General features: G+C 42.5%; 1 protein-coding gene across 1 annotated transcript in view; it reads left to right on the top strand.

Annotated features, from left to right (window-relative positions):
- Positions 1-12,430, top strand: part of nfkb1 (nuclear factor of kappa light polypeptide gene enhancer in B-cells 1) — a 32,244-nt gene extending 19,814 nt beyond the window's left edge. The window contains exons 11-24 of the mRNA XM_058407139.1: positions 143-281; positions 1,000-1,179; positions 1,274-1,360; positions 1,577-1,729; positions 1,833-1,974; positions 3,700-3,814; positions 3,906-4,107; positions 4,185-4,354; positions 5,723-5,825; positions 5,937-6,070; positions 7,394-7,454; positions 7,744-7,910; positions 8,651-8,783; positions 10,587-12,430. Of these exons, the coding sequence (XP_058263122.1) occupies positions 143-281; positions 1,000-1,179; positions 1,274-1,360; positions 1,577-1,729; positions 1,833-1,974; positions 3,700-3,814; positions 3,906-4,107; positions 4,185-4,354; positions 5,723-5,825; positions 5,937-6,070; positions 7,394-7,454; positions 7,744-7,910; positions 8,651-8,783; positions 10,587-10,678 (1,878 nt within the window). The 3' untranslated portion in view covers positions 10,679-12,430. The remainder of the gene's footprint in view (positions 1-142; positions 282-999; positions 1,180-1,273; positions 1,361-1,576; positions 1,730-1,832; positions 1,975-3,699; positions 3,815-3,905; positions 4,108-4,184; positions 4,355-5,722; positions 5,826-5,936; positions 6,071-7,393; positions 7,455-7,743; positions 7,911-8,650; positions 8,784-10,586) is intronic.
- Positions 12,431-12,544: the final 114 nt, after the last annotated feature.

The following is a 12,544-nucleotide window of genomic DNA, read 5'->3' as shown; positions in this document are numbered from 1 at the left end:
TCGCCTCGGCGCTCACGCCTAGGGCGACACTGCCGGTGTGAAAAGTTCACAGTCTGATGCACATTAGGGTTGGCGTTGCATCACGGTGTTGCCATTTCAATGCATACATGACCTACTCGTTGTTTTTTCTTCTCTCACTCAGTTCGCCATTGTCTTCAAGACGCCGAAATACCGTGACCAGAATCTTCAGAAACCCATCTCGGTGTTCGTGCAGCTCAAAAGGAAGTCAGACAACGAGATGAGCGAGCCCAAACCGTTCACCTATCACCCACAGATCATAGGTACACAAGCGCAGCTTTACCCACTCGTCACTTTTTCACCCACAGATCACAGCTGCTCTAATTTTTCCGACCATATAACCCACCCAGATTAGATCAGTGTTTGACCTGTGGTGACCCCTCTGGAAAAATAAATGAATCCATAGTGACGAGTGCAATCAACAGTACAGATGAACACTCGTTTAAATTATGTCGATCATAAGCTACAAAAGAAAGGCATGAACCTTTAGAGATGGAAAGAACACCTACGATTTCATTCCTTTATCAAAATACCACAAGTGGAACTTGCACCTTCGCATGATAAACCTGCATTGATGCAGTGCACCAATGCAATTAACAACAAATTAGTGTTTGTTTTTTTTTTTAAATTAATTTATTTTATTATTTTTCATATATTATTTTTAAATCAGAGTCATGATGAAGTACATATTAAATATCAAATAATTTTTTTTATAACTTATTGGGCCTAAATCCAAGCTCCTTCATTTAGAGTAATATTTTGATTATGATCGGCTCTCATTTTTTTCTTTTCTCTTTCTCGTGCTCGCTTCTGCTTTCTTTCATTTTCCCTTTCACACACTTCCTCTTTGCTTCATTTTTTTCCCCTCTCACTTGTTTTTTCCTCTCGTGCTTTATTTCTTTTTCTCACAATTATTCCTTAATTTTTTAAATGTATTTATTTGATTGATTATTTTTATTTATTAATTTATTTATTTTTCAGATAAGGAAGAAGTACAGAGGAAGAGACAAAAGACACTGCCCAATTTCCCAGATTATGGTGGCACAGGGGGTGGAGTCGGGGGCATGTACAGAGGGCCTGGTGGAGGGGCTACGTCAGGTGGTGGACACGGTGCCGGTGGAGGAGGAGGGGGAGGAGGAGGTGGAGGTGGTGGAGGTGGAGGTATATGACTGACTGTAAAAATTATTCATTAAGCCTGTATTGTGATAACTGTGATTTAAAAATCGATATTTTTTTGTGTACGTCTTTTGTTTAGGATATTATCAGGGATATTATAACAACTTCAACTCTGGTTATGGCTATCAATCGTCCATGGGTGGAGGAGGGAGCGGCATTAAGCACTGTAAGTCTTAGCCAAAATAACGTTTTGCAGTCACTAAATGTATTTTGGGGAAGAAATAATTTAGAAAAAATCAGCTATTAATATCGTTATAATGTGAAAATAAACCCCGCCCACAATTAGTTCGGAAACATTATTATTATTGAACCTAATCAGCCCTTCGTAGCGATTTGAAGGTCGTGATTCGTTAACTCACAAACCCTCTGACATCGTCAACAGCTAATCACGGTCCGGTGGAAGACACAGACGAAGAGAGCGACAGCGACCTGGACGACGATCCAGGGACGGGGGGTGTGTGTGTAGCATCAGAGGAGAAGCGTGAAGAGAGCCAGGGTTTGGAGGAGACCGATGTGTTTGAGACAGAACCCACAGGTGTGTTTAAAGGATGTCACTCACTTAATTCCTTTGAGATTTGCTGTATTCAGTAAATAGGTACAAACTCGTGTGTGTGTGTGTGTGTGTGTTCTCTCTTCAGAGTGTTTGTTTGAGCCGAGTTTAGCCGAGCTAGCACAGAGACACGCCAAGGCTTTATTCGAGTATGCCATGAGCAGTGATGTTCGCAGACTGCTGGTTCCACAGCGCCCGCTGATGGCTGCTCAGGATGAGAACGGAGACACGTGTGTATCCCACATCACACACACACACATACACAGAGCACTATACTTTAATCCTTTACAAGATGTGACAAGAGAAAGTATTTATTACTATTACGTTATTAAACAGTGGTTAAATATCAGAGCCAGGGCATGTAAGGATAAATCCAAACCTCGGTTAGAGGTTTTTCTTCCATGTCAAATAGCAAATGGGAACTGGCTGAAAGTGGGAACTGAATTTGGCTTTGGAGTCATGCTCCAGTTAAAGTGAAGGCTATAGTCAAGTAAATGTAGAAGTGAGGTTTATTATATAACTAATTTGCATAAAATGGAGGTGCGAATGTAGAATTGTTTGTGTGGTTTATATATATACAGGGGTTGGACAATGAAACTGAAACGCCTGGTTTTAGACCACAATAATTCATTAGTATGGTGTAGGGCCTCCTTTTGCGGCCAATACAGCATCAATTCGTCTTGGGAATGACAGATACAAGTCCTGCACAGTGGCCAGAGGGATTTTGAGCCATTCTTCTTGCAGAATAGTGGCCAGGTCACTACGTGATGCTGGTGGAGGAAAACATTTCCTGACTCGCTCCTCCAAAACACCCCAAAGTGGCTCAATAATATGTAGATCTGGTGACTGTGCAGGCCATGGGAGATGTTCAACTTCACTTTCATGTTCATCAAACCACTCTGTCACCAGTCTTGCTGTGTGTATTGGTGCATTATCATCCTGATACACGGCACCGCCTTCAGGATACAATGTTTGAACCATTGGGTGCACATGGTCCTCCAGAATGGTTCGGTAGTCCTTGGCAGTGACGCGCCCATCTAGCACAAGTATTGGGCCTAGGGAATGCCATGATATTGCAGCCCAAACCATCACTGATCCACCCCCATGCTTCACTCTGGGCATGCAACAGTCTGGGTGCTACGCTTCTTTGGGGCTTCTCCACACCGTAACTCTCCCGGATGTGGGAAAGACAGTGAAGGTGGACTCATCAGAGAACAATACATGTTTCACATTGTCCATAGCCCAAGATTTTCGCTGCTGGCACCATTGAAACCGACTTTTGGCATTGGCACAAGTGACCAAAGGTTTGGCTATAGCAGCCCGGCCATGTACATTGACCCTGTGGAGCTCCCGACGGACAGTTTTGGTGGAAACGGGAGAGTTGAGGTGCACATTTAATTCTGCAGTGAGTTGGGCAGCTGTGGTTTTATGTTTTTTGGATACAATCCGGGTTAGCACCTGGACATCCCTTTCAGACAGCTTCCTCTTGCGTCCACAGTTACTCCTGTTGGATGTGGTTCGTCCTTCTTGGTGGTATGCTGACATTACCCTGGATACCGTGGCTCTTGATACATCACAAAGACTTGCTGTCTTAGTCACAGATGCGCCAGCGAGACGTGCACCAACAATTTGTCCTCTTTTGAACTCTGATATGTCACCCATAATGTTGTGTCCATTGCAATATTTTAAGCAAAACTGTGCTATTACTCTGCTAATTAAACCTTCCCACTCTGCTCTTACTGGTGGAATGTGCAATCAATGAAGATTGGCCACCAGGCTGGTCAAATTTAGCCATGAAACCTCCAACACTAAATTGGCCAGTGTTTCAGTTTCATTGTCCAACCCCTGTATGTATGTGTGTGTATATATATATATATATATATATATATATATATATATATATATATATATATATATATATAATATATATTGTGTGTGTGTGTGTGTACATGCAGGGGGCTGCACTTGAGTGTGATCCACAGTCAGACGGATGCAGTGAAGAACCTAGTGGAGGTGATATCGGTGATTCCCGGAGAAGACATCTTGAACATGAGGAATGACCTGTATCAGGTACTTTACACACACGCACACACACACACAGGTTTAACACAGGTCCTCTATTCCTGCAGCGGTAACGCCGTGACATATTCTCTTATTCCAGACTCCGTTGCACCTGGCTGTAGTGACTGAGCAGAAGGAAGCAGTGGAGGCGTTAATGGAGGCAGGAAGTGACCTCACTCTCACCGATCGCCATGGCAACACGGCACTGCACCTGGCCGCCCAGCAGAAAGACGGAGAGATGATCCGAGTGCTGATGAGACACAAAAAGGCGCTGGAGTTAAGCAGCATGCACAACACAGCAGGTACGCACACACACACGCACTGACACACACACACTCGATTTATCATAGTTGTATAAATTGCATTTTTGTCCATGTAGGTCTGTGTCCTCTGCATATAGCCGTCTTGGCGAACAGTCTGAGCGGCGTGAGGGCTTTGCTGGAGGCCCGGGTTAACGTGGAGGTTCAGGAGCGAACATGCGGTCGCACACCGCTCCACCTCGCTACTGAACACGACAACGTCTCACTCGCTGGATGCCTGCTGCTAGAGGTGTGTGTGTGTAGCTGTAGCTACATGGTGTAGATTTATTTATTTAACTGATATGTTACTGTTACCTTGAATGTTTTTGAACACCCAAGAAACAATTTATCGCTTACATTATAACTATTTATAGTCGTTTCCTTACCACCCTCTCTCTCTCTTTTTTTTTTTCTCACCCCTAACCATAAATTTAAATCCAGAGAGCGTATAGATACCAATACCAAAGAGTCTAGACCACCAGGGCAAGAAAAAACCTCTGTGAGGACATTGAGAAGAAACCTTTAAGAGGAACTGAGTCATTAAAAAACGGGGAACTTGTTCATGTCTGATCGAAACTACACGGGAGATCACAGAGGAACAGCCTAGAACAGCATCTCCTATTACACTGTTACTGTATGAACGCTGCTGTTTAAGGGTTCAGAATGAATTTGTGTAAATTAAACTAGCTCAAAAGGATTTGAAGCAGAGACCAGATTTGATTTTGGAACACGAGTGCGTGTGAACATGAAAGGTTTCCGCATTTTAAAAGATCCGCAACACTTACAATAACAAAAATAGTCGTAAATCTTCGGCAGCTCTCTCTCTCTCTGTCTCTGTCTCTGTCTCTCTCTCTCTCTCTCTCTCTCTGTCTCTCTCTTTCTATCTCTCGATCTTTCTCTCTGTCTCACTTTCTGTCTCTGTCTCTCTCTTTCTCTCTCTCTCTCTCTCTCTCTCTCGCACACGCTTACTCTCTCTCTCTTGCACGCCCTCTCTTTCTCCCTCTCTTTCTCTCTCTCTCTGTGTCGGACTCCCTCTCTTGCTTGCTCTCTCTGTCTGTCTGTCTCATACTCCCTCTCTTTCTCACTCTCTGTCTGTCTCACACTCCCTCTCTTGCTCGCTCTCTCTCTGTCTCATTCTCTCTCTCTCTCTCTCCCCCCCCTCTCTTTTACTTTCTCTCTCTCTCATTCTCTCTCTCTCTCTCTTTCTCTCTCTTTTACTTTCTCTCTCTGCCTGTTTGTCTGTCTCGCTCTCCCTCCCTCCCCTCTCTTGCTTCCCACCTCTCAGTTAACATTTAAAGCGAAAAGATAATAATAATAATAATAAAAATAAAAACAATCCAAAGAAGTTTATATATTTTGGCACATAGACATAAAAGAAGACATTGGGCACACATGGGATGTGTTTGAGACGTGAACCCTAAACTTTTGAGTGACTTTTTCTCTGTAACATTAAAGCTTTTTTCAAATAATGAATTAATAAGAATATTATTAATTTAATTAAATAAAGAATGAAGTCTATCCTGAAAAACCAGGGTGGAGTGGCAAATCTTTTGTTTTCAGGGAGGCTCCAAATAATATACCGGCTGCTTGGTGTGTGTGTGTGTGTGCGCGCACGTAGGGTGACGCTGAAGTGGACAGTCTGACGTATAACGGCTCCACGCCTCTACACATCGCAGCAGGGCGAGGCTCTCTGAAACTGAGCGCACTCCTCATCGCCGCAGGTGTGTGTTTGTGTGTGTGTGTGTTTTCTATCCGTATCAATCTTCATAAAAATCTGAATTCAGCTGTTCGAAGCTTGTAACATAGTTTTTTTGTGTTTGTGTTTGTTCCAGGCGCTGATCCTCATAAAGAGAACTTCGAGCCGTTGTTCTTCAGAGAGGACGAATGCTGCAATGAAGACAAAGACGAGGTGGACGAGGGCTACATCCCGGGGATGACCCCGCTTAACATGGCTGCTTCATCAGAGGTCAGTCAAGCAGCATTTTTTTTTCCTGGAAATGGACTCATTTTTACTGCATCCATTAGGTAGATGGATGGATGGACAAATATGAGTGGATGAGTGTAGACATGGAATGCGTGATTGGAAGAAAAAAACAAGGAAAGAGGCGGGGCTAAGCAGATATATTATGAAGGGGGTGGAGCCAGTGTCAAAGTCTACAAATGTTGCACACATGCACTTCAATCAAGGAAAGGGGTGGAGCTAAGCAGGTATATTATGATGGGGAGAAGCCAGTGGCAAAGTCTACAAATATTACACACACACACTTCAGTCAAGGAAAGGGGTGGGGCTAAGCAGGTATATTTATTATGATGGGGTGAAGCAAGTGGCAAAGTCTACAAATAGTAAACACACCTACTTCAATCAAGGAAAGGGGAGGGGCTAAGCAGGTATATTAAGATGGGAAGAAGCCAATGGCAAAGTCTACAAATATTACACACACGCACTTCAATCAAAGAAAGGGGTGGAGCTAAGCAGGTATATTATGAAATGGGGGAAGCCAGTGGCAAAGGGGCGAGGCTAAGCAGTTATATTATAATGGGGAGAAGCCAGTGGCAAAGTCTACAAATATTACACACATACACGTCAGTCAAGGAAAGGGACGGGGCTAAGCGAATATGTTATGATGAGGGTGAAGCCAATGGCAAAGTCTACAAATATTACACACACAAATACACACACACTTTATCTCTCTCTCTATCTTGAACTGCTCAGTGATCAGAGCTGATGCACAATGGCTGACTCATCTATAGAGGGGAAAAAACTTCAATTAAAAAAAATAAAAAATTTCATGCCCCACCCTTTAGAAATGAGCCGTGATAAAAATACCACACTGACACATAGTGTAAATGGCACTTGTGAGTGTGTGTGCAGCTACGTTGTGTTACTCATTTATCTCAGTACACGTTTGATGTTGCGTTCAGAATGACTACAGCCCTCCACTTTCCCCCCTGCCAAGGTATTTTCTATTTTTTATTTTTTTGGACTGATTCAGGAAGGTTGCAGCTCTGAAATAATTTATCGCCCTCTGCCTTCTGAAAGATGAACTGCAACTTTAAGAGTCTCATCTTTAACACACAGTTGAGAAACTTCACCTAATTCCAGGCTGGTTTTTAAGGGCCTGAAAAAACAATTCTGAAGATCATTAAAGGTTTAGGAATGGCTAAACACTGCGCACGACATTATAAAGCTAGTATTAGATCCTTCTGCCTCTTCTTGGACACACACCTCCATATATTTTTTAAGGACATCTGAGGGATAACTTGGTGTTTTTTGTCATTTTTTGCTCAGGTGCGGGAAATCCTGAACGGTAAACCGTACCAGCCCAGCACTGTTGTCGTCCCAGCACAAGGTATTCAGCTTCTGTCTCTTTTTTCCTGTTTTCCAAGTGAATGTTGTATTGTGTAAGAATCTGAAGAGCATCATCAAGGGTGTTTATATTCCTTCAGCGTTTTAATCATAGACTAGCTGATTATTATTTATTTATTTATTATTTATTTTTGTTATTTATTTATTATAAGTTTATTACATGACTGCTATACAGGACTCATAACACCACCTGACTAATCAGAATGGAGAAAGCAACTTTGTGAAGTCCCGTGGTGTGTTAAATGCAAGGGTGTGTGTGTGTGTGTGTGTAGGAGACCTGCACAGACTGGGCACGGAGACAAAGCAGGCACTGTGCAAATGTCTGGAGGAGTCTGTAGGAGGTTGGGAGAGTCTCGCACACACACTCAGACTCGGCATTCTCACCAACGCCTTCCGCCTCAGCCCACGGCCGGCCTGCACACTTCTGGATAGCTACGAGGTACACATCTCTCTTTGTGTCTGTCTCTCTCTCTGTCTCTCTCTCTGTCTCTCTCTCTGTCTCTCTCTCTGTCTCTCTCTCTCTCTCTGTCTGTCTTGCACTCTCTCTCTGTGTCTCTCTCTCTCTCTCTCTGTCTGTCTTGCACTCTCTCTCTGTCTCTTTCTCTCTCTCTCTCTCTGTCTGTCTTGCACTCTCTCTCTGTCTCTCTCTCTCTCTCTCTGTCTGTCTTGCACTCTCTCTCTGTCTCTCTCTCTCTCTCTCTCTCTCTCTCTGTCTGTCTTGCACTCTCTCTCTCGCTCTCTGTCTCTCTCTATCTCACTCTCTCTCTGTCTCTCTCACTCTCTTTCTCTCTCTCTGTCTCTCTCTATCTCGCTCTTGCTTTGTCTTGCTCTCTCGCTTTCTCTCTCTCTGTTTCTCTTTCTCTCACTTTCTGTCTCTCGCTCTCTCTTTCTTTGTCTGTTTCTCTCTCTCTTTGTCTGTTTTTCTCTCTCTGTCTCTGTGTCTCTTTGTCGCTGTCTCTCACTCTCGCTGTCTCTTACTTGCTTTCTCTCACTCTCGCTGTCTCTTACTTGCTTTCTGTCACTCTCGCTTTCTCTCACTCTCGCTCTCTCTCACTCGCACTCTCTCTCTTTCTGTAGCTGTCTCTCACTCTCGCTTTCTCTCGCTCTCTCTTACTCGCACTCTCTCTCTCTGTCTTTCTCTCTCTAAACTATTCACTGTACCCTCCATGTGCTGTGCAGGTATCAGGCGGGACGGTGCGCGAGCTCTTAGCGGGTCTGAAGAGTATCGGGAACACGGGCGCCATCAGCATACTGCAGGAGAGCATCGTGTGCGAGGAAAACGATAACGCATACGATGAAGGTCTGACCACAGGTAGGATTTTTCAGCCTACACACACACGCACACACACTTGACCTTCCAAGAAGAGTAGCTGTTGTGCAGCGACACACCCTGATAATGCCTCGTTTCGGTGAAGCATACACACATGCATACACTCCTAAATGATATCATACAGTTCCTTTTTTCTAGCAGCACTGCCTCAACTTCACTTGAAACCCAGCAGCAAGCGGTGTGTCACATTCGGGGTTTCCCTAAACGCGGGACCTCAATAGCACACACACTGTAGTTTTTGTGTGGTCATTATGTGTGTGTGATGAAATAGTGTAGTTATAAACCAGATAAAGATGGGGGGGGTAAGAGAGAGGGGGATTCCCCCTCCCGCTAAAGCAGAACTGAGATTGAACTCATCACTGTACGAGAAATAAAGTGACGCGTAATTGCACTCGCTTCTGATTTCGATGGAGGGACGGTGCTCAGGAGGAAAACGGGGGAATTCTCTCACCTTGTTTTTTTGTCTTGTTTATAAGGAAAGTGAAAATTCTTTGACTCACACTTTGAGGTGTGTTTGTGCTTTTAGAACAGAGTACCGAATTTTCCAGAGCTTTGTTTTTGTCCTACGACTCATAGAGGGTTTGGTAATGTATTTACACGAAGACGCGTCACTGTAGAAGTCGCCCATGGTATAAGGGCAGCGTTATGATAAACATGGAATAATATTTATTTATTCCATGTTTATGTATTAAAATGTAGGTATTTATTAACAATCATTTCCACTGATTGAAAGTTTATACAGGTTTGGCTAACAGTGCAGACAATTTTTTTGCTTCTTAAAGAACGACATGATGAATTTTTATCCGTTTATAGTTGCAGAAGATCCATGCAGCAATATAGTTATAGCAGATCCACTCACCAGCCTCATTTTTATTTTTTTTCCCCTATAAACATAAAGGTCTGATACTGGAGACTCCTTTCATACATGTTAAACACACTTCCAAACCACATCAACTCATTTGTTTATATTGTGCCATAAATATCTGATTATAATGAGCACATTAATTCAATTCAATTTATTTGAATAGGGCCTTTTACAATGGACATCGTCTCAAAGCAGCTTTACAAAAGTAGAGAAACAGAGAAAGGAGGGGACAAAAATTATTAATTAAATGATTAAGCTATTTTATTCCTATTTTATCCCCAATGAGCGAGCCTGAGGCGACGGTGAGGAAAAACTCCCTGTGATATGTGGAAGAAACCTTGAGAGGAACCAGGTTTAGAAGGGAACCTCATCCTCATTTGGGTGACACTGGACAGTAAATAATGTAACTGTAACTGATTAATGTCCTTTCTACAACAGCAACCAAGGGCCCATGAGGAACTATTAGGTCAGTGTAGTTTCTGAGGTCATTATAGACACCTCCTTGCTGTAACAAGCTGACAGATATAACAGCAGATCCGTGACACTGTGAAAGTTTCCAAGTGGCTCTGTCCATGGTCACAGGCTGACCACACAGATCCATCCACAGCATCAGTGAGCACCATCAAGCGATGAGACTCTGACCAGGGGTAGAGGCTGTGGTCACACTGGAAACTCAGAACACTGGGAGCTCGGAAGTGGGATGTATAGCTTGACAGAAAAAACATTCTTATATATCTTATGTATAGCTCGACATTAACATCTTCTGACCTATCAGAATAAAGTGGCGCTGCAGCGTGTTTAATATAACTCCGCCCCTAGTCATGATGTCACTCAATTAAAACATGTTTACTGTGTGGCTTTTTAGCTGTAAAGAGCCTGGTCTGTCATTTAACCATTGTTCTTTCTTGGTGCCCGCGTAGACGGTGTGTCTGCAGACCTGCAGGCTCTAAAAATAACTTCATCCGACGACAACGGTGTGTGCGATAGCGGCGTGGAGACGTCCTTCCAGTAACCGTACCTCACCACGACCGACCTGCTGACCGCCAGCTGGAGCCGAAGTCCCCAAACCTCGAACTATGAACGCTGCTCTGATCTGGGACTCGTCTTTGGCCTGTGCCATTGGATGCCGTCGAGCCACGCCCACACGCACGACCATCGGCTAGGCAGTGCTTGGAGTGTTGTGACGGAGAGACGCACTTGGTTAAATAATTTCAGATTAATTTAAGTCCTTTTTTTTTAACTCTGGACAGGTTTCTTTTATGTTTATTTTTTGAGACAGTTAAACAGTTTATTTCTGACATATTAAGCCTACTATAACGTCCAGAAGACGCGTACAAGCCTACATGCCGTGTGAGTGTGATCTTATTAGCATCATCAGGAGTTTTAAATATTCAGGGTTTGTACTGTATACTATATAAGTTTCTTTTAGTGAATCCTGCCTCAGGAAACGCTGCACTCCTTACATCTCTGCCTGCTTCATGTAGTCAGATCCATCCTTGGCATCATGCTCACACCTGAATCTCTTTGGGGGTTTTTTTTTTTTTTTTTTGGACCTTCTGGACCAATAGGCGTTTAGTATCCTGAAGAAAAACAATGAAAGGAAGCTTTTTTTGTTTTTTTGTTTTTTTTACAGCAGTGGCATTTATTTAACTCCTCTTATTATTTCGTCTAAGCTTTCATCTACTGTTGCCTTGTAGAGGTGTTTATGGGTACTGTGTTGATTTTTTTTTTTTTTTTTTTAATGTGTGTTTGTGGTGCTACAATCAGAAACAATGACGTTGCATTTTTCAGCATTTTTTCATTTCATAAGCTTAGAAATCAAAGAGAATTTTCCCACCTAAAATCTCACATCTAAAAGGAAGCAATGATACAGTTAACCTGATATGTATTGGATATAGGTTTATATCAGGGCCCCATACACTTTCTCTCTCACTCATCCATACACACACACACTAGCCAGTTTCTGGGAGGAGGTGGGAGGAAACCCGAAGACAATCCCAAACAAACACAGAGAACACACAGAGCCCCACACAGACAATAACGTGAGCTGTGAGACGACAGTGTTTCTCATCTCCGCAAAGTAAATCATCGCTGATTGACTGGAAAATCGTGTACTTGTCGTTATTTTTGCTTTTTGAGACCGTGATAATCTGATGAAATGGAGAAAACAAAAAAAAAGTCAAATGGATTTGACTTATTTGAGTTCTCTGATCAAATACTCATATGATGATTGTAGTAGTAATAGTAATAATAATAATAATAATAATAATGATAATCAGGCATGTTTAATGTGATATATTCACAGCCCATGTGTTACGATCTTTGCACTGTGAGCATTTAAAGGATAAAGAGTCAATGTGAAATGTTTACCAGAGATATTTCTTTTCCCCCCTATAACGTGTTTGTTTGCAGTTCCGCGTCAGAATTTGAGAACATATCAGTATAAAGATATCACAGAAAAGAAAGTTTGCTTCATCTTGTATTCACAGGCAACTGATCCGAAATTGTTGTTGTTTTTAATCATCGTTCCTATGGATAGACATAGAAGCTCTATGCCCTTTTCATTCGTTTTTAGTTTAATTTTCTAGAATGTCTTTCTGTTCTTGTTATTATTATCATTACTATTATCAGCTCCAGACTGCTATATATTGTTATATAGTGAGGAAAACCAAAGCATTTTTTGCTTAGCGATGAAACTGTATTTATAACTTGCTTTGAAATGGGTTTTTACTGATGTACTTTTATAATAAAACTACTAATTACACTCTGCCGTTGTGTGTAGTTTTTTTGTATAGTTCATATCAATAAACTAAGCACAAATTTCACCTCAGGCTTATGCTAAAGCGGCTCATGAAAATCTGAGGTAGAAAACTTTTCT

Source organism: Hemibagrus wyckioides, linkage group LG02, assembly GCF_019097595.1.
Source record: "Hemibagrus wyckioides isolate EC202008001 linkage group LG02, SWU_Hwy_1.0, whole genome shotgun sequence".
In the NCBI taxonomy this organism is placed as follows: domain Eukaryota; kingdom Metazoa; phylum Chordata; class Actinopteri; order Siluriformes; family Bagridae; genus Hemibagrus; species Hemibagrus wyckioides.
The sequence above is the reverse complement of the archived record's forward strand: the minus strand, read 5'-3'. Positions and strand labels throughout refer to the sequence as shown.